The sequence below is a fragment of the Scomber japonicus genome, chromosome 16 (assembly GCF_027409825.1).
Source record: "Scomber japonicus isolate fScoJap1 chromosome 16, fScoJap1.pri, whole genome shotgun sequence".
Taxonomy (NCBI): Eukaryota; Metazoa; Chordata; class Actinopteri; order Scombriformes; family Scombridae; genus Scomber; species Scomber japonicus.
In genome coordinates this window covers 24858581-24883682 of record NC_070593.1, presented here as the reverse complement: position 1 = coordinate 24883682, position 25102 = coordinate 24858581, and the positions used below count along the sequence as shown (strand labels likewise).

General features: G+C 39.6%; 1 protein-coding gene across 1 annotated transcript in view; it reads right to left on the bottom strand.

The window, feature by feature from the left end:
- Positions 1-25102, bottom strand: part of babam2 (BRISC and BRCA1 A complex member 2) — a 77695-nt gene that overhangs the window by 50812 nt on the left and 1781 nt on the right. Inside the window, exons 3-6 of the mRNA XM_053335035.1 lie at positions 24390-24466; positions 19985-20079; positions 3672-3866; positions 2554-2628 (exon numbers count right to left, since the gene is read on the bottom strand). Of these exons, the coding sequence (XP_053191010.1) occupies positions 2554-2628; positions 3672-3866; positions 19985-20079; positions 24390-24466 (442 nt within the window). The remainder of the gene's footprint in view (positions 1-2553; positions 2629-3671; positions 3867-19984; positions 20080-24389; positions 24467-25102) is intronic.

Sequence of the window (25102 nt, the reverse complement as noted above, 5' to 3'; positions counted from 1 at the left end):
TTTTTTTTTTGGTTAAATAATAAAATAAATAAATCAACTAGCATCCCTCCCCCCCTTACCCTCCCCTCCCCCCGCCCCGAGGCTGGGCAGCACATGCAGGAAGGTAAACATGTCCACTGTGGTGAGCTCAGACCACGCGGATGCTTCACTCCAGGTAACGGTCGTCCTCCACAGCTCTGCGCCCACCGGCAACATCTCGGCGTTCACTAGCCGTGCAGAGTAGCCTGTGTCTGAACAGATTTCCGCTTCAGTGCCAAATCCCCCCCCTCCCCCTCCTCCCTCCTCCTCCTCCTCCCCTCCCCTCCCCTCCCTCCCTCCAGCAAGGACATCCATGGATTTGATGGGGAGGTTGATTCAAATCAGGGTTAACTGTCTGACCTCTACCTACAGTACCTGTCTGACGGCTTATAATCCGTCTGCAAAGCATCACCTTTTTGATTGTTGCAGTGTTCACTTTCCTAGCAAAGGATTATCTATGCTATGAATACACCCAAACTCTTTTTGAAGGCTTAAAGGAGATATTTGTTTAGTGCTCCTTCTTCTTCTTCCCAGATTATGCAAAAAAATGATAGGAAATACACTAAAAACTGAAAGCTTCAGATACTGTCTTTCTTATACCACTCTGTTAGATTCCCGTGGCTTTTGAGGACACTTGCTTCAACTTCAGCAAATACCTCCAAGTTAATCATCTGGGATGGCTCCATTCTTGCTCGGTTGCAACATTGACCCACAAGCCGAGGAAAACTGGTAAGGCAGAGCACGTGCGCAACGTTCTTCCGCAAAATGTCACTCGCGATCCGTTAAAACGGTCGCGTACACCAATGAGCTTCGATTTGAACAAACATGGGGTTCCAGTGTTCCTTTGTAGTGATTATATAGGGGAATAGCTGTCTTTCTCAGGGTGGAAAATGCTGTAGGAGTGAATTAATCGCAGTTGAACCGCTCCACCACAACGTTTTTTTTTCACAGAGTAACTTGAGGTGAAGAAACGCGCGATGCACAAAAGCGAACCGACTCGAGTCGAGATGCCATTCGAGCTGACAAAGCTAATTGCATGACAACTGTCAAACTGAGGATTCAGGTCATCGCTTTGGCGTTCAGTACATTTGTGTTCCTAGAGTCCAGCCTATGTGCTGCATAATCCTGTTCCTCTGTAATGCGTAGGTGGACAAGGTGTAGGCTGATGTTCATTACTTTCCTCTGTGTGAGTCGATACTCTTCCTTAGCCTTCAAGAGCTCCCCGTTGTGATGCTGTGTATACCCTTGATGCCAAATACAGCATTATACTCTGTGTGTGTGTGTGTGTGTGTGTGTGTGTGTGTGTGTGTGTGTGTGTGTGTGTGTGTGTGTGTGTGTGTGTGTGTGTGTGGTAAAACATAATACTTTATGATTAGAGTGACAGGGATGTACCCCCATATCCAAGATTCATTCTACAACAGAAAAATCACTAAATATTACAGAGACGACTTCTTTGACAATAATGTGTCAATGGCTATAAAGTCACCACCACCCACTGGTTAAAATGTGTGCCTCGCTTTTGAAAGCCTTGGCATAGAAACCTACCCGGTCTCCAGCAAGTGACAGCATGCTGGGGCTTGTTTGTGAAAAAAAATTGTCACCAACCAAGCCCCCCTCCTGAGGGCTGCGTCTAGAAACTTTCCCCAAAGGTATGCAGGTAAAGAAAGACAGAATGAAAACAACAATGCCAGTCTAAAATTTGACTGACTTTAGATGAGTCTGCCAAAAGCCTGCAGAGAGAGAGAGAAAGAGAGAGAGAGAGAGACAGAGAGAGAGACAGAGAGAGAGAGATGGATCTTTGCTTCAGGTCTGATAGACGTGGGGACGAAAAGGCTGATGTGAGGCTGATGATGGTTGCTGTTTCCCTTATGTTTACCATCATTTCCCCCTCGCAAACAAGAGGCCAGGCTAGAAAAGGCCAGAGAGCTGAGGCCTAGAGCGTGAAGGCAGTCGAAGATGAGAGAGGAGCGGGTGAGGGGGGGTGTGGAGGGGGCGACATATAGAGTGAAAAGACAACTACAGATAAGGGAGAGAGTGAGAGAGAGGGGGAAAAGGCAATCACTGATACGAGAGAGAGAGAGAGAGAGAGAGAGAGAGAGAGAGAGAGAGAGAGAGCGCATGGGCTAAGCTGCCTCCAGACACCACGCAGCTCAGAGCAGATCGAGAGTGACGGCTTGCTGATTAGTCAACTCACAGCCCCCAAGACCGGAGTCTGCATACATGTACACACACACACACACACACACACACACACACACACACACACACACACAAACATATAACACACATGCACGCACACAGGCCTGCACTCGACTTAAATAAACCCCCGCTGCTATCGGTTGCACACATGCAAAACACACAAATACGCACGCATGCAAACAAATGAGCACGTCATATCTTCATTAAGCTCGTATTGTGACAGAATCTACCTTGAGAGCGACTTAGGCTGCAGCGCTGTCTGCAAGGTGTGCAGTATGTGTATATACATAACGTTAAGGTGTGGCAACGTGCGTAATGAGGTTGGTGGTGAATTACCTTGAGGAGATAGACTGGGATGTTGCTGAAGTCCACGGGGAGTTTGAGGAGGAAACGGGCTGAAAACTCTCCCGTCTGAAAAGGAAGAAACAGAGGTAAAGAAGTTTCACAGCATAGAGGGCAATCCAATAAAAATGATCAATTATGATATAAAATGAAAAAAACACTAATTTTTTGAAAAATGGTTGGTATCCAGAGATCCTTTACAGATATAAAAATACTTCAAATAAAAACAACTCTTTGATACCTTAGTTAGGGAAATATAACCACAGGAAAAACCTATTTGAAGAATACATAACAAGTCTGACACTATAACCATATAACCACATTTTCACAATATGTGAACACAAGGTTATTTAGGAAGACTTTCATTATTTAGTCATAAGTAATAATAATAATAAATTATGCAGTAGGATGCTTCAAAATCAATAAGTGATCAATGTTTCCCTCAGAGCGTGCTGTACTATCCTGCTGTGCCTTGAGGATAGGCTGCAAGATATTTAATGTCAGTCATTTATTGTGCAGGATAATTAAACCAAGTTAAATTGAGGTGATATTTACATTATAGTTTCAGTTATACAGAAGCTGCAAATGTTACAATAACGGTATTAAAAATGTTTATTATGCTGTAACAGCTCAGCTAAGGACAACTCGTGTTTGCTGGTTGTCATAGAAATGCAACATGTTTTATTGCTTATCATGTAGATGGAGCAGAAGATTATTAAGTGAATTTGGTCAAAGTCAACATTCAAATCAAAAGCATCTGATTCTTACTTGACTGACACTGGCTCTACTGTACACTCCAACAGACAGTCTTAATTAACATGCCATTTCCTATGGAAATTTCATCTGAGGGCTGTATATTCAATTAAACTGTAAATAAATCAATTGTGTATAATTATATATCAGAATTTGATTCTATAAATAAAGAGGGTAAATTGCATCTCTTGCCTTGAGAATCACAAGTGTTTCTGCTCTCAACTCAAGACTGACCATTACAGTTGGATGAATACCATGTAAACAGTGTTTATCAGTGAGGAAATCTTCCTGTATGTATGTTATAATAGAGACACTTTGTAAAATGTAGGTAACCACACACTAGCAGTGGTCCTCCTTACCCAGCTGTTCTTGTGGCCGGCATAGATCTCCATGTTGCGGCCATAGTTGGGATCCTCCAGCAGACTGTCGTACTCAAAGAGCAGCCTGGAGCTTTCACGGAGACGCTGGCACTGGTAGTGGTGGTACTGCTGGATAAGCTCCTTCACCAGCTGGAGCAAACATTCTGGGTTCCCAGCATCCCACTGGACCAAGTGCTGAGGTCGACACCAGAGAAGACAGACGATGAGACACAACATTTAGCTCAACGATATTAGCACGTAAAATAAATGCACCATTATTATACTTGGAGTGAGAAAACTAACAAAGACGATTAGCAGCCTTACTTGGCATCTACTACATTTTCGGTTGGGGCAGATTTGGTGCGAAATCTGATTTGATTTCAGGCACAAGAAGAGATTTCTATGTGGCATACAGCACAAAGAGGATGCTGCTCTTCAAGCACAAACTGAACTAAGGATTTTTTTTAAATTTGTTCCAACTGCAAGATAAGAAACATTGGGGTTAAAAGGTTTTTTTTTAAATGCTGGAGAAAATGACTAATTGTCTTTACAATAGTCTCATCTGTTTTCAGAACAGAAAGACACAGCAGTCTAACACACAATGAATTTACTTGCATGAAAGTAGTTAGAGGACAATCTCTAAAGAGCTAATCTATCTGAACAAGCCATTAAGATAGAGAATGGCACTTGAGTCTACATAGGAAATGTTGGACATTAATAATAGCAGTATTACGGTGGGTAGTCAGTGGTACTATTATTAGCAGCGCATAAGAATAAGGACATGGTAAGGGAAAAAAAGACTGAGCCTGGGAGAAGTCCTAATCCTGATGAACGGTACTTCCCATTAGCAGATCAGAGGGAACAGGGCTGTGCTACAGGATATCCTGTTGCCACACACTCATTTAGATTGATATGGAAAACTACTGGGTCTGACCTCTCCTATCTGCTCCTTCTATCTGATCTCTCCAGCTGTATTGAATGGTACATAGAGATTTTTATTAAGCATTATATATCCATAACATGGGGAAATATATCACACCCAAGAGATTTATTTGTAGGAGTTTATTATGGTGCTGCAATTTGGCAAAAGCTGACTCCCATTTCTGCCTTTGCTTACATAATAATTATGACCATGCTGACTCAAAGTATTGAAGCTCGTTACACCTTCCAAGTCTGAATGGTTCAGGCGCTCGAGCCAAGGGCTGAAGCAAGTGACCAATGCAAAAAACGGTACAAAACTACAATGATATACAACCGTCTGTCACACATCAGTAAACAGAGCTGACTAAATTTGACCCACTACGGGACTCTACCAAATGCAAACCTGTCCATTGATGCATAAGGAAAAAAAATGCCTATAATTAATACCAACAACAGCTTGCAAAAGTAATTTTCTGAAAACACGTCAGGTCCAATAATGACAAATGCATGGCTGAGCTCTTGAGAATGAATGATGTGAGGGCTTTTTTAATGAAGAAATACAACATACAAATCAAGACCAGAGCAAAATACAAAACATAACTGGCTTAATGAGTTTAGTGTTTGGACTTTGAAATAACTGCACTTGTTATTTTTTAACAGACTCATGCTCCCTTGAGGGAATGAGACCTGTCAATTCCAGTTGTCACGCAATCTCTACCTTTTCATATTGACGTAATCTGGTACATCTTGGAGAGCAGTAAGAATGAATGTGAAACTCTGGAAAGTTTATCCCCCCTTGAAATATCCAATGTAATGAGTGTTAGTATTTGAGATAAACAAGGGTAATAAGTGGTTTATTTTTGAGGGCTTTGACTTTCTTTTTGATCCATGGGTAAAAAAAAGAAAAAGTGATTCGTTTCCACAACTCATTCTGATAGTGAAACCGTGCTGGCATGATTAAAACTATGAGTAGACAAACAACAGGCTGTGCAAACCTGATGACATAACTGCGATGCCAAAGTAAGTGTGAAACTTGTGTTCATCATTGTTTCTCCCATGCCTTGCTGGAGCACACAAGCCAATTAAATGCAGGACAATCTAAATGATGAGCAAATGAGGATATAAAGAGCCATTTCTGCTGTCTACTGAGTGGGAGGAATTGTTCCAGATGTGCTGGAAATGATGTAATTATTAATGCCAATTATATTAAGGTGTCAGAAAGAGGATGTCTTTGGCTTGCATTAGCTTGTCTCGCTGTCTGTCTGTCTGCCTGTCTGTCTGCCTGGCAGCCCATATCAGCCCAATGGAGAAAGCTTCCATTGTTCTGAAGCGACTCACATCCCTCGCAATGGCAAGGGCAGGCTAAACAGAGACAGTGACCTCATCGTCCTGATCCACCAGTGGTTACCAGCAATGCCGGGATTCCCGAAATGAGGGGGCGATGCAAACAAGGATGGGCATTGTCCAAAAGAGGCAGCCAGTGCCCCGGGCAGGAACGAGCTGAAACTGAGGAGAGACTGAGGAAGTGCTGTGTCAGGATTGTGACACAGAATATAAGTGAAACGCAACTGAGGAGGAGGAGGAGAAGCAAGGGAGGAGGGCTTGGAGGTGGGAGAAGAGGAAGAAAAGAAAAACACTTGGAGAGCTAAAGCAAGTAGGCCAAGGCCAATGAAAACAGGCTGGATACTCTCGCAGTCTTGGTTTCATTGGTAGGAAATAATGACGTTTCCGACAAAACGGAACTTCTATAATAAAAAATAACAAGCGAAGCGACGACAGCTGCTGTTCAACTTTAATAATGTGTAAATGTCACAGTTATGATGTGCATATGTGATGTTGAAAGATATGTTTTTCTTTCTATGACAACTGCACAAAAAAGCACAGGGATATGAAAGATTCCTGTATGTTGAGACAAGAGTGAAGGAGAAACACTCCCTCAATAATTACAGCTAAGGTAACCTCAGCTGCTACGTTGGATCTCTTCCATGCCCAATGACTGAGGAGCTGAGCTTGAACTAGGCGGCTCCCAGGTTAAGTAGGGTGTTGCTGGAGAAGAGCTAAGTTGACTCCTCCCCATATAAATAAAGGCTTTTATGTATATTTTAACAAGACTAAATGTCTACAGCCATGCTAGCAGCTCTGAAAAATCTGTGCTCAGACACAGCAGGGATTCAAGCTACTTTAAAACCAGCTAACATGCTTTCAGTGACAATGCTACCATGCTAATATTTAGCAGGTACTGTATAATGTTTAACATGTGTTACATATGCTATGTTCATAGTTCATTAAGTATTTGGTCATAAACCAAAGTAATGGACAGATGTACATTTTGGCTTCATGATGGGTTCCAAAGAAAAGTCAAGGGATCACTAAAGTTAGTACAATGAATCCTGAGGGGGGTATGAATGTCTGCACCAAATTTAATGGCAATAAATCTTAGAGACATCTTGTTTTAAACTACAAATATCAACCTGCCAGAAAAGTCAGGATCACCTAAATGTATCCTTTAGGAACCATGAAAGTGTGTACTAACTACTAAATGGATGTATAGTTGAGGGCTCACTGAAGTTAGTATGGTTCACACTGTCTGGACTACAGTTCAATTTCACGGTAATACTGTGCAAAAGTCAGGAACTATGTACACAACATTTAACATTGATTATTAAATATTATTATTAATTAAGGTTCCATTCCATTTAGGTTTAAGAGAGTGTAAGGGGAGGTCACACTAAATACCTTTTCTATTTTTTTAATACTGCATACACATTTTCTGGTTGTATTCTAATTAAGAAACTGAAAAATAATTAAATATGGTCATTATAGCATTGCTAAAACAACAAATCTAATGGTGGCCTAAAACTTTTGCACAGCATATCTGCAGACTATAAGCAAAGTGATGATGATGAGGGACTTTGAGTTGTGTCAGCTGAAAAAGATGATGTGGAAATGTCAGATTTTTAGCCGAATTTGACAGATTTTCCTGCCATTTACTGATAATGGGGGCCAAAGACACACAGTCCTCTCTGACAAGTCTTAGGCCACCATTAGATGTGTCATTATAGCAATGCTATAATGACCATATATGATTATTTCTCAGTCTCTTTATTAGAATACAACCAAAAAATACAGGAAATGTGTATGCAGGATTCTGCTTCTTCTATAGGCTAAAGTGTGCAAGTATTCAGACCTCTCCTTACACTTGAGCAATAGCAGGAACCTGGCTCTCCTAAACTTAAATGGAATGGAGCTTCAATTAATAATAATATTTGATAATGAATGTTACATTTTGTGTACATAGTTCCTGTATATTCTGTTTGTATGATGGTGATGGCCTAAGACTTTTGCACTGTACATCCAGTGGTTGCCGACATATTTCATTCTGACCACACAGGCCGACCGACTGACTGACCATCCTAGAGCCACGCTGCTAGCTCACAGCTGCCTTGTTAACTAAACACAAAGTACAGCTGAAGCTAATAGGAATGCTAATAGGAATGTTACTAGTTTATTAAGTATTTGGTCGTAAACCAAAGTATTGGACAAATGTATTTTGGCTCCATGATGGGTTCCAAAGAAAAGTCAAGGGATCACTAAAGTTAGTACAATGAATCCTGAGGGGGATATGAATGCCTGCACCAAATTTAATGGCAATAAATCCAATAGTTCTCAAGACATCTTGTTCAAAACTACAAATATCAACCTCACACTGGTGCCAGAAAAGTCAGGATCACCAAAATCAATATTTATCCTTTGGGAACCATGAAAGTCTGTACAATATAGATGCATAGTTAGTAGCATTCACCTCATGTGGACCATAGATGAACTAAATTTCATGGTAATAACATCCAGTGCTTGCTGACATATTTCAGTCTGACCAAACAGGCCGACCGACTGACTGACAGAGCATCCTAGAGCCACGCTGCTAGCACACAGTTATGGCCTATAAAAGCACATTGTACTGCTTCATCTTGTATTGTACCGAATGTTCTGACTTTGAGTTAACAAGGTAGTGCTTGAATGCTGCAGCAAAACATTGGTCAAATATAAAGGGGGAGAGAGAGAGAGCGAGAGAGAGAGAGAGAGAGAGAGAGAGAGAGAGAGAGAGAGAGAGAGAGAGAGAGAGAGAGAGAGAGAGAGAGAGAGAGTGAAAAGCACTGAGCCAAAAAGCAATGTCCATGTGTTGCTATGTGTGTGTGTTTGTGTTTAGACATGTGAGTCTGTACAGACTCTTCACTGAATTGATTTTATTCGCTCTGCTGAAGGCTGTGAGTGCCAAAACAAATCTATGTTTTTTTTTCATGAATAGGATAAGCCCTGCGGAAAATGTACAGATTTGATACATAAAAAACAAAAGATGCAATAGTCACAATCTAGGCTATTTGAAAGCTGAGATTTAACTGATGAACTGAAAAAAATCCATCTACATGCCCTCTAGTTCATGCTGTATGGAAGGAACATCTTTCTTAGGGCTTTAACCACAGGGGGTAGATATCATAGCACTCAACAATACTCACTGGTTCAATCTGGACCTTATAATCCAATTATTTTGTCACAACACACTGGTTAAACCTGTATCAAATGATTAAGCCTAAACTTGGCTTATGATAAAACCTGTCATCTGTATTAAATAAACCACTTTTTTTAAATAAGCACATATATAACACAAAAATGTATAATCATATTACCTTAAGATATTAGGATTTGATTCTATATCAATGTTAAAAACTGCATATTAAAAATATATTGGATTAGCATTAGGATTTTGCGTTTTGGGTACTCAGCAGGGGTTTCTCGCCAATACTAACACAAAGTCAAAATAGCACATTTAGCAGAACACCATGCCTTTTAAAAGAAAACACTAGTTTTTTCTACCTTTTGAGTAATATTGATTTCCTTTAAATTTTAGGCATTAGGCATCTGGCAAAGCTTTGATAAATAAAAATTAAGAAAATACTTTGTTCTTGTAGAAAAATAAACACATTTTGTCGGTTACCTTAATTCCAACTCTCAGTGCCAATGCAGGAAGTACTACCAAGGAGCAGTAAAGGATTATGTAAGGCAAAACTTAAATGTAATTAAAAATTTCATAAGGAGCAGCAGTATGTGTCTATTTAGTAACCTATCATCAGTTACGTAACATAATTAAGAGTCTACCGCCATGCTATCGGAAAAATGGTCACAATTTCAATGCTAACAAGATTTTTAGCAAATATGTTTACCATGATCACCATGTTTACCATGGTTTCACTTAAAAAACAAAAATGACAATCTGGTAGTAAAGGAAAAGTTGGCGGATCAACAAGTCTGAGGAATATTACTCTGAACCAAAAATGCCCACCACTGGGGGCGCTAGAGGAAAAGCAAGAGGATCACCAAAGTCACTAAAATGTATCCTCTGAGGGCCTTGATCTGACAATCTGTAGAAAATTCACTGCAAGATATTTCATTGTGTCAACCTCATAGTGGTGGTAGAGGAAAAGTTAGGGAACCACCAAATTCATCAGGGTTAATCCTCTGGAGACCATGAATGTCTGTACAGAATTTCACAGCATGCCATCCGACTGTTGTTGAAATATTGCAGTCTTGACAAACATGATGGACCAAGATCAAAATATCTGGAGCCAAGCTGCCAGCATGGCTAAAAACAATCCAACAGATAGTATTATTTTAATAAAGAGAATACAATTGATGAATTATTGCATCAAACTTGTTTCAGCATATGTCGAGGAATGATTCCTGTCAACTATCATTTTTGGGGTCTATTAGATTGTAAATATGTTGAGGATAAATGAAGAACTCAGGAACAGTGTTTTCCTTTAAGAACAAAATGTACACCTAAATTGGGCATCTTCACACTGAATAGACCCAAGTTGACAGAATTATGTCTTCCTGTGCCATCCGTCTGTACCATCTTTGATCCAATATTTATCTTAGGCCAATGAGAGAGGGACTGGCATCTGAAAATGCAAGATAATTATATAGGCCAAGAGAAGATATTTGTTTTTACGTCTTAAATGTGATTTTTATAGATGCTGGCAACCTGATCCAATAAATCGCTGTAGACTTGAAAGTGTGAGGCATTAAAAAACTCCCAAGTATTAAATTAATCTCTGTTAGTCTCTAATTCAAGTGTGGGCTCACACCCTGTTTCGCCCCCGGAGAGTGCCAAGTCTAAGATCATGCTAAATTGCTCTTGTCATGTGTTTAAGACACTTGGCATTCTCAGCCCAGTGTTTTTTCACTGTGATCCACGCGGTTTGTGTCCAACACAGTGCAACTAGTTGACAGAAAAAGCTGTTTTCTGACTACTTTTAATGTGGTTCAGTAACTGCGTTAACCCAGTACTAGTGCACAGTGAGGGCTGATGCTATTGTCCCGTCTTAGTCTTGGCACTTGTTCTTCTTATTTTCTCCCATCCATCAGCTGGTGTTTAGGAACTGCCAAACCACTTTCCACCAGCCATCTCTGGTTGCAAACAATAGCCTGCCCACTAAAAGCATTCCCAGACCTGTCAGTGAGCCCTGCCAATAATAAACCCTAATAAAAGTTGGAACGCATTATTCCCTGAAGCAGGAAGGAAGCAGGAGCAACAGTTGGTACACTATGCCCAGGTTGACATAATTTTGCTTTATGGGCCATCTGAGATCCATTGTTAGAACAGTAACAGGGGACGAGCTGGAGCGGCAAATAGGAAGCACTCACCAATGCTTGGCATTCAGGATTACCAGGGGGTAACGTGAAGTTGTAAATGTTTCCTTTTCCTAGATGGGAGAATGCTTAGATTGGCCTTACACACCATTTTTCAGTGGGAGTTGTCCTGACGTTTAAATGGCAAACAATATCTCATTGTAAAAGAACATAGCTTCTCTGAGGAGTCTTAATTTTGATTAAAAAGTGGGGAAAAAACACTTAATCTAAGAAAGCATGACAGATTACTGGCCAATGAGCCTCACTAACATGAAAGCCCTTTCATTATCAACAAATCCGGTGAAATACTGAACCAGCGATGTCAGTTTGTCTCTCAATACTTCCCACCTTCCCTACCCTGACTGTGGCACTCAGCCCCGAGACTACTGATTACTACTCAACATGTACATTTTTAAAAACAAAATATCAAATATTTAGTTTCACAGAACAATAGTTGGACATTGTACTTTGTAGCAAAGGTTATTATTTTCAGCAGTAGATTGATACATATCTGGGATTTTAAGGTAGTAAACTACAATGCCTATGTTGTAAAGAAGGAACATAAGTGATATATCAGGATTTGGCGACACAAGACAAAACTTGTTAGTGGGCTAAAATGAATTGCTTGTTTTGCCAAGTCTTCCCAAGTGATTGGTTGATAATAAGAAAATAAACCACCATAAACATGAATCACCTTTAAGACTTAGGCTATAGTTTCTACACCAGAGTCAATGACACCCTGCCAATATGCTTGACATTTTCTGTCAAACACTTAAAAGGACACAGGATTAAATTAAAGGGTGTGAGGGAAAACCAGTACTTAAGTAGTGAACTGATCACATACAAAATACAAAATCACCTCTTTTAACACCTGAGACTAACATAAGTCAGTTTAAGTATCACTAAGGGTCTCTCAGACAGTATGTCTGTATTCCTGCTGCCCTGCAGTGGATCTGGGATGTGAGATGCATCTAGATTATCACTAAGATTATTACCAGTCAGACAGATATAAAGATCGGTATCATAATCTGTTGAACTGAGCAGAATAGGCAATTTGTTTCCATTGTTAGAAATATGTAAATTCTTTCAATCTGGTCATGCACTTAACAGACCCAAATGTAGCCAATTGCTGCAGGCCAGGTGCAAGAAAAAGAGCCAAACAACGACAAATCCACGCAATGCTGTTGAGGGAATTTCTGCTGGAATTTCCAGGGTAACTAGACAGAGCCTGTCGCTGAAACACACAGCAAAGGACTGCAGGATGGATAAGTGGAAACATGTTGATGCTGTATCTAGGGAGGTCATCGAGGCTAACCCCAGGTCTCGGCCAAACATACACACAGACTGAGAAAGATGCAAAACACTGGGGAACTCCCGAAATGTTTAGTGCCTGCATGCATCGCTGGACAAGTCTAGACCAGACAAATGATACATTACACACAAGAAGGGCACTGAGGGGCAGACAAGCATTAGTGTAAGGTGAGTAAAAAGAGAGGTTACAATTGTAGTTCACCTTTCCTATTTGCTGTTTAGCACAAACACACTTACTCCTTTCTCATGGTAAAGGATTAGCAGGGGGGAAATACTGTGGCTAAAAGGACGCAAGAGCCCAAGAATGTTGTTCGGTCTGCGGATATAAGTGGTGAAACACGCCAAAACATTTATTTTTTTTTCCTGCAGTGAAGTGTCCTGCTTCTCCTGAGGTTTCCACTTGTCAGTCTGAGATTTCTGGACGTTGCATTATTTCCGTCCCCTAATTCAGCGTGGGCGACCTGGAACTCTTGGGCTGTTTATCCAAATCAGTGTCAGTGATCTAAGGTACACAGGATTTGCAGTTCCGGGGCCAAAACATACAAAGCCACCTGTACAATCCTTTTATGGCCCGAGCTGTTTAATTTGGACAATTGCAATATCTATAACTCACTGCACACATGTGGGTGTGTGTGGTAAGTGTGTACAACAAATCATGGATGTGAAAGGAGGTCAGCAAATTTATGATCACAGAATAATGCATCTCAACCACGCTATGACCATGTCACCAAAACAAAAACAAGCAAAATATGCCATCATTAACAATCATAGCCGGACATGCTGAGAGATTTGTGCGCTGGATTTAAATCTTTGTATGTCAAACAACATTCAGCTGCTCCATAATTCATGCATATTTTTCTACAAATATTTGTGCAAAATGATGCATTAAAAATCAAACTCTGACTCTGTAGTCATCATTTATTGAATTAGGGAAGAACAAAAGAACCATGTGATGCAACAGTACATCTTCTGCGTAAGGGATTTAGGTTGTATTCCCTCCCTTCCTGCCTAGGTCTTTGTCATTTCCTCTTCTCTGGCCATTGGTCAACACATGGGTCGACCTACTCTCTTGTATTGCTGTCACCACTCTCGGTGAACACGTGTCTTCCCAAAGTTCTCTCCCCTGAGCTGACTCCCCTCCACCCAAGCAAAGGTCAACACAGCCCACATCACTATTAACATGTGGTTCTTCCTAGAGTGGAGCCTGTTGTCACTGATAACAGGCTAAGTTGAAAAAAAAAGAGGTTCTGGGGAACTGGATAAAAGATGAAGGAGAGAGTGTCCAAAACTGTGCACTGTTGCATCATTTTTACAATCTATTGCGACTCAGAACCCCGCCTTCAGAAAAAGTTGTAAACACTTTCATCTCTGTCTGTGTCTGTGTGTGTGTGTGTGTGTGTGTGTGTGTGAGCGGGGTCATTTCTGTCTGTAACTTTCCGAAACTGAAAAGCCCACATTCACACCCAGGTCAAGCAGTGATTGGTCAGCTGTGCAGAGGAAAGGAAGGAGAGTAGAGATTTCTGGCACAGCTTCACCTATTTCTGAAGTACAATTAAAAAAATGTCAAAAGATTTATACTACAAGTGTTGCTGGAGTTTTGACCCCTTTGGAGGTATGAATGACTCTCAGGAGATACAGTATGAAAATATGCACAGTCATCCCCCATATTTAAACAATATTACACCTCCCCTGCACCTTTCTCCTCTCTTTGATGGATGGATTTTGTCAGCCTTCGAGTGAAGCTGTTCAGACCAACTATAGACAAATTTGATTTCCGATGTGGTTGGACCACACATCATATGAATCAGTTGTAATTGACCATAAACCATAGACTTCATTGGTTTTAGGTATGTGCAAGCTATACATGACAGTAATATACAGCAACTGAATGTGTATGGGTTCTTAAAAACACTACCCCAAACTAAGGCGAGACTAGCCCAACACACACCTTTGGTCATCAAGCACATTAAACTGGGTTTGCATTACTTTTCAGTTCCCATGGTCAAACCAACATCGCATGTTCCATACTATTTAAAACTTCAACTACAGTCTCATTTTGTCCGCCACAGTTAAGTCGTCTTTGATAAGCCGCCTTTTAACTGCCGAATGTTATCAATTAAATCCTTAGGTTATATAGCCATAAGTGTGTCAGAGTGGTTAAGTGATGATTAAAGTTAAATGGCCAATCATGTGACAATTTAGAGCTTATTTCCAGGTTGAAAGGGACAAAGCCTTCCTCTTTACCCAAAATAAACCAAGTAGATTGGCAGATGACTTTCCACTGTCTTTGCCCGATTGGACTTACAAAGCTGGTGCGAGGGGTTAACACGAGTGACCAGTTAAAAAACAAGCCTCACAGTATGTGTTCTAAAGTTCTCTGAGGTGGGGAACTGTCCTGGTGGCCAATTAGCCACGGTCTGGATGCCATTTAGCCTACATTTGCACTTGCCAGTGAACCCTTGCGCCTTAGCAACAACGCAACACTGAACCTCAATAAATGTATGGCAGACTTTGCTCATATTCCATGGCTCATGCAACTGTTCTGCTATAAAAGGTTTATTTGTGGGGCATGTGGCCTCTCGTCATCCAGCTGGAGTATTTAAGTCTCTTTCATCCCTCATGCATTGTGGTTTAAATGTTGAAAGGACTTTTCTTAATAACCACTGAGGTTTGAGGATTTCTTCATTATTGCTGTTGTCACATTTCAGGTTTGAATTACTACACCTTCAAAAGGGCGACATGGTGATATTTTGGTGGAAGTCTTATTTCATAGAAGAAGATTTCCTATGTGGACGCTGTACCATCCAGGGTTGATGGTGGATGTACCAGCCTGTTTTTGTTCTGTCATTTCTTTAATTTCATTTTTTTAAAAGCAGCATTAAGTTTCTCTGTCTAAACAGAAACATGGATAACAAACCTACTCAAGGCCTGGTGACAGCAGGGAAAAACACAAGGCTAAACAGGGACTCTAATGATACCCTTGGCTGCCTGTAAACAAGAGCAATGTGTTGCTGAGACATCAAGAATTCAACCAGGCACTGACAGGGGGACCTAAAATTAGCCTAATGTTTACCCCCCTTTGGAACAGAATCTCATCATTTTGTTACAAAGTAAATAGGTCAGATTTTACTGTAACTATGTGTTTTACAAATTACCAGGAAATATTACGCCAGTAACCGGTTCATTTGTTTTAAGGGGATTCTTTCGAAATTCATGCTGATGATAAAACATTACCGGGGGAATTGGGGACAACTAATAAAAAGCTACTGGGAATCCAGGGTTCTAAACAGTTAGAGGGGGACGTACTAACTGAAAATGTACAGGAAAAAGGGAGTGAGTAGGAGAGGAGGATCTTGGGCAGAGACACAGACGCAGGAAGATTATGAAAGCATGAACAGAAAAACACAGCGAGAATATAAGTGAGAAAATAAACAAGCGGTGGGCTGCCAAGCACTGGCTCAGCAGAGGTACTTCCCCTTATGTGCACAGCTGGATTTATGAGACGGTGAGCAATACTCCCCTCTCCTCTTCCAGACTCTGACACAAGCAGGGGAATTTAGCTGCTCCATGCTAGGCGGCTTCAAAAATAGCATTAGATAGCTGCATGGCAGTTGCCTACAACAACAAGGAAGTGCTCACAGGAGTGTAGATCTCCACTAATACCTAATAATCTCTCCACTCAACACTGTGCTGAGTCTATGACAGCCCAAAGACGTTTATGTCATAATCAACATTGTACACTGTAACAGATTTGTTACATATGGTTAGCAAAAGGTGGTCTGATGACTGTGTTACAGACCACACAGTCACCAATATCAGTATGTTTCTTCAGTTTCCTTAGAATAAATGCAAATAGCAAATGATATGGTTTTACAGCTATGTGGATAAAAGATAGCAGCAAGAAAAACTTATATATGATATTCTTGTAATGGCAATATGGGCTGAAAGGTCTCAGGGTCACAAAAATAAAAAAAAGGTTCCTGCCTGTATGGAGCATGATTGCTAACATCAAATGATATCAATAGCAAAAGTTTTCATTCAAATTTAGAGTGAATTTTTGAGCGTTGCCATCCACTACTGTTGTGTAGTGGTAAATGGTGAAGTGTAGTATAGTGTAGTGTAGTGTGATGTAGTGAAATATAGTGTAATGTAGAGTAATGTAGTGTGATAAACTGCAATGAAGAGTAATGTAGTGTAATGTAGTGTATTAAAGTGTAATGTAGATTAGTGTAATATAGTGCAATGTTGAGTAGTGTTGTGTAATGTAGTGCAGTGTAGAGTAGTGTAGTATAATATAGTGTAATGTAGAGTAATGTAATGTAATATAGTATAATGAGGTATAGTGCAGTATAATATAGTGTAATATAGCGTAGAGTAATATAGTATAATATAGAGAAGTGTAGTGTAATATAGTTTAATGTAGAGTAGTTTTGTGTAATATAGTGTAGTGTAATGTAGTGTAATATAGTGTAATGTAGAGTATGGTAGTTTTGTGTAATATAGAGTGGTGTAATGTAGTGTAATATAGTATAATGTAAAGTAGTTTTGTGTAATATAGTGTAATGTAAAGTAGTGTTATGTAATATAGTGTAATGTAATGTAGTGTTATGTAATATAGTGTAACGTAGAGTAGTTTTGTGTAATATAGTGTAATGTAGAGTAGTTTTGTGTAATATAGTGTAACGTAGAGTAGTTTTGTGTAATATAGTGTAATGTAGAGTAGTTTTGTGTAATATAGTGTAACGTAGAGTAGTTTTGTGTAATATAGTGTAATGTAGAGTAGTGTAATGTAGAGTAGTTTTGTGTAATATAGTGTAATGTAGAGTAGTTTTGTGTAATATAGTGTAACGTAGAGTAGTTTTGTGTAATATAGTGTAATGTAGAGTAGTTTTGTGTAATATAGTGTAATGTAATACAGTGTAATGTAGAGTAGTTTTGTGTAATATAGTGTAATGTAATACAGTGTAATGTAGAGTAGTGTAGTGTAATATAGTGTAATGTAATATAGTGTAATGTAGAGTAGTGTAGTGTAATATAGTGTAATGTAGAGTAGTGTAATGTAATATAGTGTAATGTAGAGTAGTGTAATGTAATATAGTGTAATGTAGAGTAGTGTAGTGTAATATAGTGTAATGTAATATAGTGTAATGTAGAGTAGTGTAGTGTAATATAGTGTAATGTAGAGTAGTGTAATGTAATATAGTGTAATGTAGAGTAGTGTAATGTAATATAGTGTAATGTAGAGTAGTGTTGTATAGCGCATGTGAATCTAAGGAGTTGGTTCAAAGAGATAAACAGCTGGTGCCGCTAACCCTTTTCAGTTCAGTGCCATTAAACCATTGCAGAAGAAGAGGGTGAGGGGGAGATGACGTCATAAAGAAAGCGCCAGTCTAACCTCAATGATGGTAAACCAAGTGGAAAATATGAAGAAATATCACATTGTTTATTTCATAATTTGAGGAACATTACAGACTTCTTTTCTTCTGATGTTTTAATCTGATGCTATTTTTCCTCTGTTCAGCAGAGTAGAAGCATGAGTGACATTTGACCCACATGATTTACATTGGTTGTGATTTATATGAGTTTTTTCCATTGCACTTTGCCATAGTCATAAACCAACTTTTCCACCTCAACTAAACCTAAAACCTTTTTTGCAATATTTTGACTTTTTTTTCTCTCCAAATTTCTGGTATATCCACTTAGTTTTGTTGTGGCTTGGCATTTTTGCCTTTATTGGATAGTGGCCAGTGAAGAGGAGAAACAGGAAACAAGATAAGACAGAAATGATGATATACAACAAAGGTCTCTGACTGGAATCAAACCAGTTGTGATTATGTGGAATGCGCAGTAAACAGGTTACTCCCACTATTTTTATGCATAATTATAAAATGCACATCAATACCGGTGGATGAAAAATGCAATTTGTGTGATCATTTGCTTTTGCAATATGCTGGTCAACATAAACAGACAAACATAAAGGTGAACACCAGAGTAAACACATAAGCTATGCAGTTTGGCAGCAGTGTCTTTCTGCCTTTGAAGCTCACATCCAACCGGTTTTTATCATTCCCGGCAGAGACAGATTTCCTTGTGTGAGAGACGGAAATGTATTTTCTTTTCTTTTGTTGGTACATTGTGCTTGCCTTAATATGGAGTGTAAAGTCTTGACAGGAACTGGACTGACAAGGTAGGGCAAAACAAATAAGTGAGAGGGTTTTCTGCCAAGGCCAATGTTTTACAAAGTCTGTTATTCCCTCCTGCTGTGTTGAAGTTTGCTCTTCAGCCTAAAACTATTTTAAACAGCCCAGTCTTGTGGTGGAAAAATCTGGTAAAACTCAATGTCAAATGAAATTATACAAAAGAATATTCATCACATTTCCTGATAGCATGCCCTGCTTCAACCTTTCCAACTCTAAGAATCTCAAGATGTTTAAAAAATTCCAGGATTAGAGCATTAAAAAAAAAACCTGACAATGAAATGTACGCATTTACATACGCATTAACCTGAAAATGATGGTCATGTTGCATGTGTAGCTGCTTGTATTAATACATAAGTAAACATTAAAACTACACCCTTTTTGAGTAAGTACACACTGCAAACCAGTTTTCATACCGGACGCAAGTTATTTACAAAGTCTACACACTTCATCTCACTGAATTCTGGTTAAAAGCACAGAAACTTTAGAAACAAGTTCTTTGGAAACAAGCTTTACGATAAAAAAAAAACATTGTTATATTTGCACAAACAGATGAATTCCTCCTCCAGGTGAATTCACGGGAGCCCCGGCATTACTACCAACCTGTTTCTTATAGATTAGTTGGACCTACATGTTCTGCTACAACCCTTTTATCCTGTTTAGGCTAACTTGCAAGTGATTCACGGCTCTACAGAGATGACCAGATCTGCAGATAAACAGTAAGTCAAAACAGAGCTTATGGCATGATAAACTGCAACTGCCAATTATTGCAACATTTCCAGCTATCTAACACCACACACACACACACACCCACAGTGGCTGCAGAGTGTTAGTTAGCTTTTATGAAAAAAGGAAAAAAAAAAAAAAGAAAGGGTGTATGTGGCAGAGCTTCAAACTCCCTCTGGCTACTGTGAGCAGTGAAGTTGTGATCAGCAGTTTGAGGCATCTGTCTGACATTTAAGACCACATAGGAGAACCACGCAAACACGGCAGATGGAAAGGAAAAGATCAGGCTTTTAAGTGGGAAAAGACAAAAAAGAACAAAAACAAATCATGTGTGCAGAGAAATCAAATAAATCATTTATTTACTATAAAATAATCTCATTTACCTCCGTCGCCGTTTTTTTTTTTTTTTTTTAACTTTCTTCTGGAAAAAATCAAGAAATAATGATTCTCACATGATGCCTGGATACTCACCGGTAATTCCGAAGGTTCGGGGAGAAACTCAGCGTCTTCTCCAAAAATAAAATCTGGAGGCAATTCCGGATACCGTGCATTAAATATGATATCCCCTGGAAGAAAAGAGGAAAGCTGATTAGTGTCTTGATTGATGACTTACCGCACCGATTCAGACTACGACGCAGGCCTCACGCAACAGCTGACTTACTTCTGCTGTAATATAACCTCGGACTATCAGAGGATTGACCGAAGTTTCACCTCACATGCTTGCACTGTTTCTGCGAGAAAAATAACTCTTAATCTTAATAAGCATTGTGAAGTTCATTTGAAATATGCCAAATGGGGTGTTTTATTCTATCTACTATCAAGATGTGGAGAATCGTTTTTTGAACATTGTTGAAATGTGGGTAACTGCAGCATGAACAAACAAAAAATGATCTTATCCCCTTCGTCCTGACGGCTGAATCTGACATGAAAAGGCTTGTTGAGGCGGTCGGTTTGTCTGCACGATATGAATTTGAGCTCTGGGGTCTTTTTTTTTTTTTCTTTTTAAAGCACCTAAAATGATGAGCAAACCTGACATTTACCAGTGAAGCCACTCAAATCCTGCCAAACAGGTCTGTCTCGTGAGGATAATTGCATAGATCTTCTAATAATCTACCCGTGGATGGATGTCTGCTTTTTCTAGGATTTTTAAAAAAGGAGGGAAACAAATAAGTGCTTAACACAGGCATTTAAAATAATGCAGAGTTAATTACTAATGCATTCTGATGAGCTATGGAATAAAACCACAGATTGGCCCTGGTTGAGGCAAGGACAAGATATCCCAACATGATCACATAACGCACTGCTTGGGCTGGTTCACAATGTTCTGATATTATGTTACACAATTCTATTTGTGTGCTGCAAGACTGTTCTGTTCTGCTTTTTTTCTTTTTTCTTTTTTTTTTTTGGGCTTTCCAGCGACAGCGAAAAAAAAGAAGAGACAAACGTACACATATGGAAGTATTTTTCCAGCGGAGAAGAGTCAAACGAGGAGACGAGAGAGGATGTGCTCGCGAACGCTGCTGGAAGTCAGTCAAAGACGTTACTGGCCTGACTCCAGACGGGAAAAAAAGGAGGCCTCAGAAACGGCAACCTTTACAGGTTATAACATACGCTTTTATATATTGCTTTGTTTAATACATCCTTGAGACAGCCTCCACACTTGCAGTGTAGTCTGGTAACACACACACACACACACATACACACACGCGGGTCTACATAACGTGCCTTCACCAAGTCTCCAATCAAAGGGAGTAATGACACACATGGCTCTGGATAACGTGCCCTCACAAAGTCCTTCCTTCTATTTCAGCCAGACTTCTTATTGAGGTCATAAGGGCGTAATATGTACAACAACAAAGGCCACAAATTGTTGTTTAGGAGCACTAGAAGAAGTGCAGAGTGGAAAGGTAGGGAGGGGAGGGGGGTGGAGTGTGGGGTGGAGTGGGTCGGACATGCATTAGCGGCGCTTAGCTGTGCCGTACTTTTGCACGCTATCAATACGCAGGTCCATAGACTGGCAGACACCGACCTGCAGCCCTGCATCCTTGATAAAAACAAACACTCTTCCTCAGGCCAGAGCACAGGAAAGCACAAGCGACGAGTTCAACAGCTGCACAGATGTCACGTGCCACGCCAGAATGCCAGCGGTCTGTTTTTGTTTTGGTTTTTTTTTGGATGTTTTGTTGTTTTTTTCCTCTCAGGTTGCCGTCTTCATGTCTCGGTGAATTAAAGACTTCTTCCTGAACTATGACAGAGTAAAGACGGGGGTAGGCTACATGACCGCATCACAATATCAAAAACACCTATTTCACAAAGGAGTACATTATGTTTTATTCCAGGTAAATATAATTACCTCTTGTTGTTGTTACATAACATCACTTAACATCTACTGGAAGGAAACTATGCTCCAAAATTACTCAAGAGCTCAACGTTTGAAATCTCATCCTGTTTTCACACAGATGGTGACAAACACTTCTATGTGGAACTCCATTACTGTGTTGTATATTCTTAAAGCTTACATGTACACATTCCTCGAGTCTCGCCACAACATCCTCACACAGGTCACATCCATTACTGCCAAGACAGATTTTTAGCAAATTTTGCTCAATAAGCAAAGCCTACTTCCCATAACTAGCTGTGGGTTTTTTTCCCCCCCAAGCAAGCCCGCATTTATACCATACACAACACACACACAACGGAAACTCAGACGCACACTTGATGATTTTGGCTTGTCCAAATAAGTGGTGGAAAAAACCAAGAACATATAGTCAAGTACTGTACAATGGTGAAGTATTTGTACTTTACTTGGGTATTTCCATTTGATGCTACTTTATACTCCCATTGCACTACACTTCAGAAGGAAATGACAACATAAAAAGCTTTTAAAATGCAACACATTGTAAAAGTGTTTATGACTGTGTAGTCAGGGTCACAATTCAGCTCCTCCACACACACATTATCTACACTACTTCTTGGTGCTTCCGTCTCTACATTTTTACCACCCGTGTCATTGCTGTGTGACTCCTGGTGAGAAAAATATCTCTCACACACTCCTCTACAAATGTATTTAAATATTAAGAGACTATGTTGCAAGAAACTTGCTCAGTGATGTAAAGTAACTATGTACATTTACTCAAGTACAATTTTGGTACAATTACTTGAATATAATAAGTTTCCATCCTCTTTGTCTCTTGACGTCTCACAAAAAGCAGCCAGTGGTATCCAACCTTTTTGGCTTTTGTGTAGTCATAGTCACATTTCAGATGTCTATGAGTTGTAAACAGCTCCACCAAATAGTGATTTTTCCCTCTAAACTTCTCACATGGTTTCATTTCAATAAATGTTCAAATGATCCAATATTTCAGCAAAAATCAAAAAGTAGAGAAAAAGTCCAAAAACTGAAAACACATTTGAACTTTGTTTTTCTTCTGTCCTCTCCCATTAATCATCTCACCAGCCCTCACATTTATCTGGTGACCCTTTGGAGGGGCCCCACCCCTAGGTTGGGAACCATTGGACTAAACTAGCTAACTGTATATAAAGTAGTATAAACTAGCTCCACCTCCAGCAGCTACAACAGTAACATGCTGCTCTAACACTGATGCTTCACTATTGATAATCTAATGATGTCATACTGCAGTACTTTTACTTAAATACTTAAACTATATCAAGCTTATAATACTTATGATCTTTTATTGTACTACTTTAGTAATAGGACTTTTCTTGTAGCAGAGTATTTTAACATTGCTGTACAGGTACTTGATTTTATTTAGACCTGCACATGAACATGTTACTGTTACATTAGGTTTTACTCATCAGCAGAATCACTTCAGCATATTCAGTTCAGTGTTCCTCTATTAAGTTTCCAGGTTTTGTAGACCCCCACACACACACAGTCACACTTTCAGCACTGATAACACGATTGATAACAAAACTGCCCACACAAAATTGATGAAAGATGGTGGCTGATGTGTGAGCATGCGTCTCATGACTCACGTTACTTCCAGTAACACAAGGTTAAAATAATTCTAAACCATGATAGGAATCATTCCACAACATCTAGTGATATTGCCCATTGGGCACATTAAAAAGCATGCCTATGGGGGAAAATCTTTTGATGTGGGTTCTCTCTCAGAAGTGAAGGACCCTTCCAGTAAAGTTCAGTTGCACAAACAAAGTTTACTGGTATCATTTCACTTCATTGAGCATCATCATCATCAAAAAAATAGTCATCATGTTTTTGTGCTTTAGGAATTCCTGTGGGTGTTCTTGGCCGATTGCTTGCTTAGTAAAATGCATTCCTATGGTGGCGTTTGGATAATGATGCATTTTGTTCAAGTGATGATTCTCAATGTTGACATGGTCTTTATCCACTGTCTTCAGAGTTCTCCCTACCTCAAAAAAAGACTTTGTTTAAGCTTCTTAGAAATTTCGAAGGACTCATTTCTCCAGGAGAAAAGCAATATCCTAGATCATTTTGTAGCATTAATATGACTACAGGATTTGGCTGTTGTTGCAGCCCATTTCAATATTTAGTGCTTGTATGATTTGAAGTGAAAGTACCTCTCATATTCAAAGCAGCCCGCTGTGAGACAGAAGTGGACCCTTATGCCCCCAAACACTGATCAAGGTTGGCTTTAAATGTTTTATCTGAGATCAAATTAATTCAGCTCTGACACACTCTACTCTTTTTTGTTAAAGTGCCGTCCTGTTGCTCTGGACAATGAGTCAATTAACCTGAGCTCGGTGGGCGAACTGCATTATCGAAACGCTGTCAAGGCTCTTACATTTTTAAGAGTGCGAAGACACAAACAAATGGATGGAAGAAGATGGGATTAAAATGTGCTTTAAACTGTCAGTGTGATTGGATACTTACATTTAAGGGTTTCTCCAGCGTAGGGGATGTGAAGTTTAAAGCGATCGCAGCAGGGACCGGGGGTCAGAGATGTACATCTGAACAAGGAGGTAAATGAACATAATATAAGAGTCAGCAGGCACATTTGGTCTGACAGTCTGAGAGTAGGTAAGAGTAAACAGGAACAAACAGGCCCTTTGGGTGTAAACTTAGACATCAGACTTCCAGATTTCAGCTTGCATTAACATGAGTTGATCTTATCCATACAAACTGCTCGCTGTTATAGTGTTGTACAAACACTAAGAAACTGCCTGACAATAGGACCACCCCTTGCACGCAGCTGGTCAACTAATGAAATGTCAACTGGCTGCTGTGTGTCCTTTAATTCTCCATTCACACCATATGGTAAGGACTTAACTCAAACGTGTTGATTTGCACAGATTTTTCCAAATAGGTCAAAGGTCATGATGTTGTTGCTGGTGTTTTAAAAGGGATTTAGGTTCCTTAGGCTCATTTTTTTCTCTCATTTAACCTGCATGCACCTGGTGGGGTATGCATTGGTGTGATTTTCTAATTTCGAGAGCAAATCAATCATAAAAAAACAATATATGTACTAGACATAGGTATTTTGGATTTCTAATACAGTTTTATGTTAAAGGACTTATTTGTTTTTCCTTCATTTTCAGTTATATAAATATGTATTGTTACAATGTTAGATGTTCATATGAAACGTG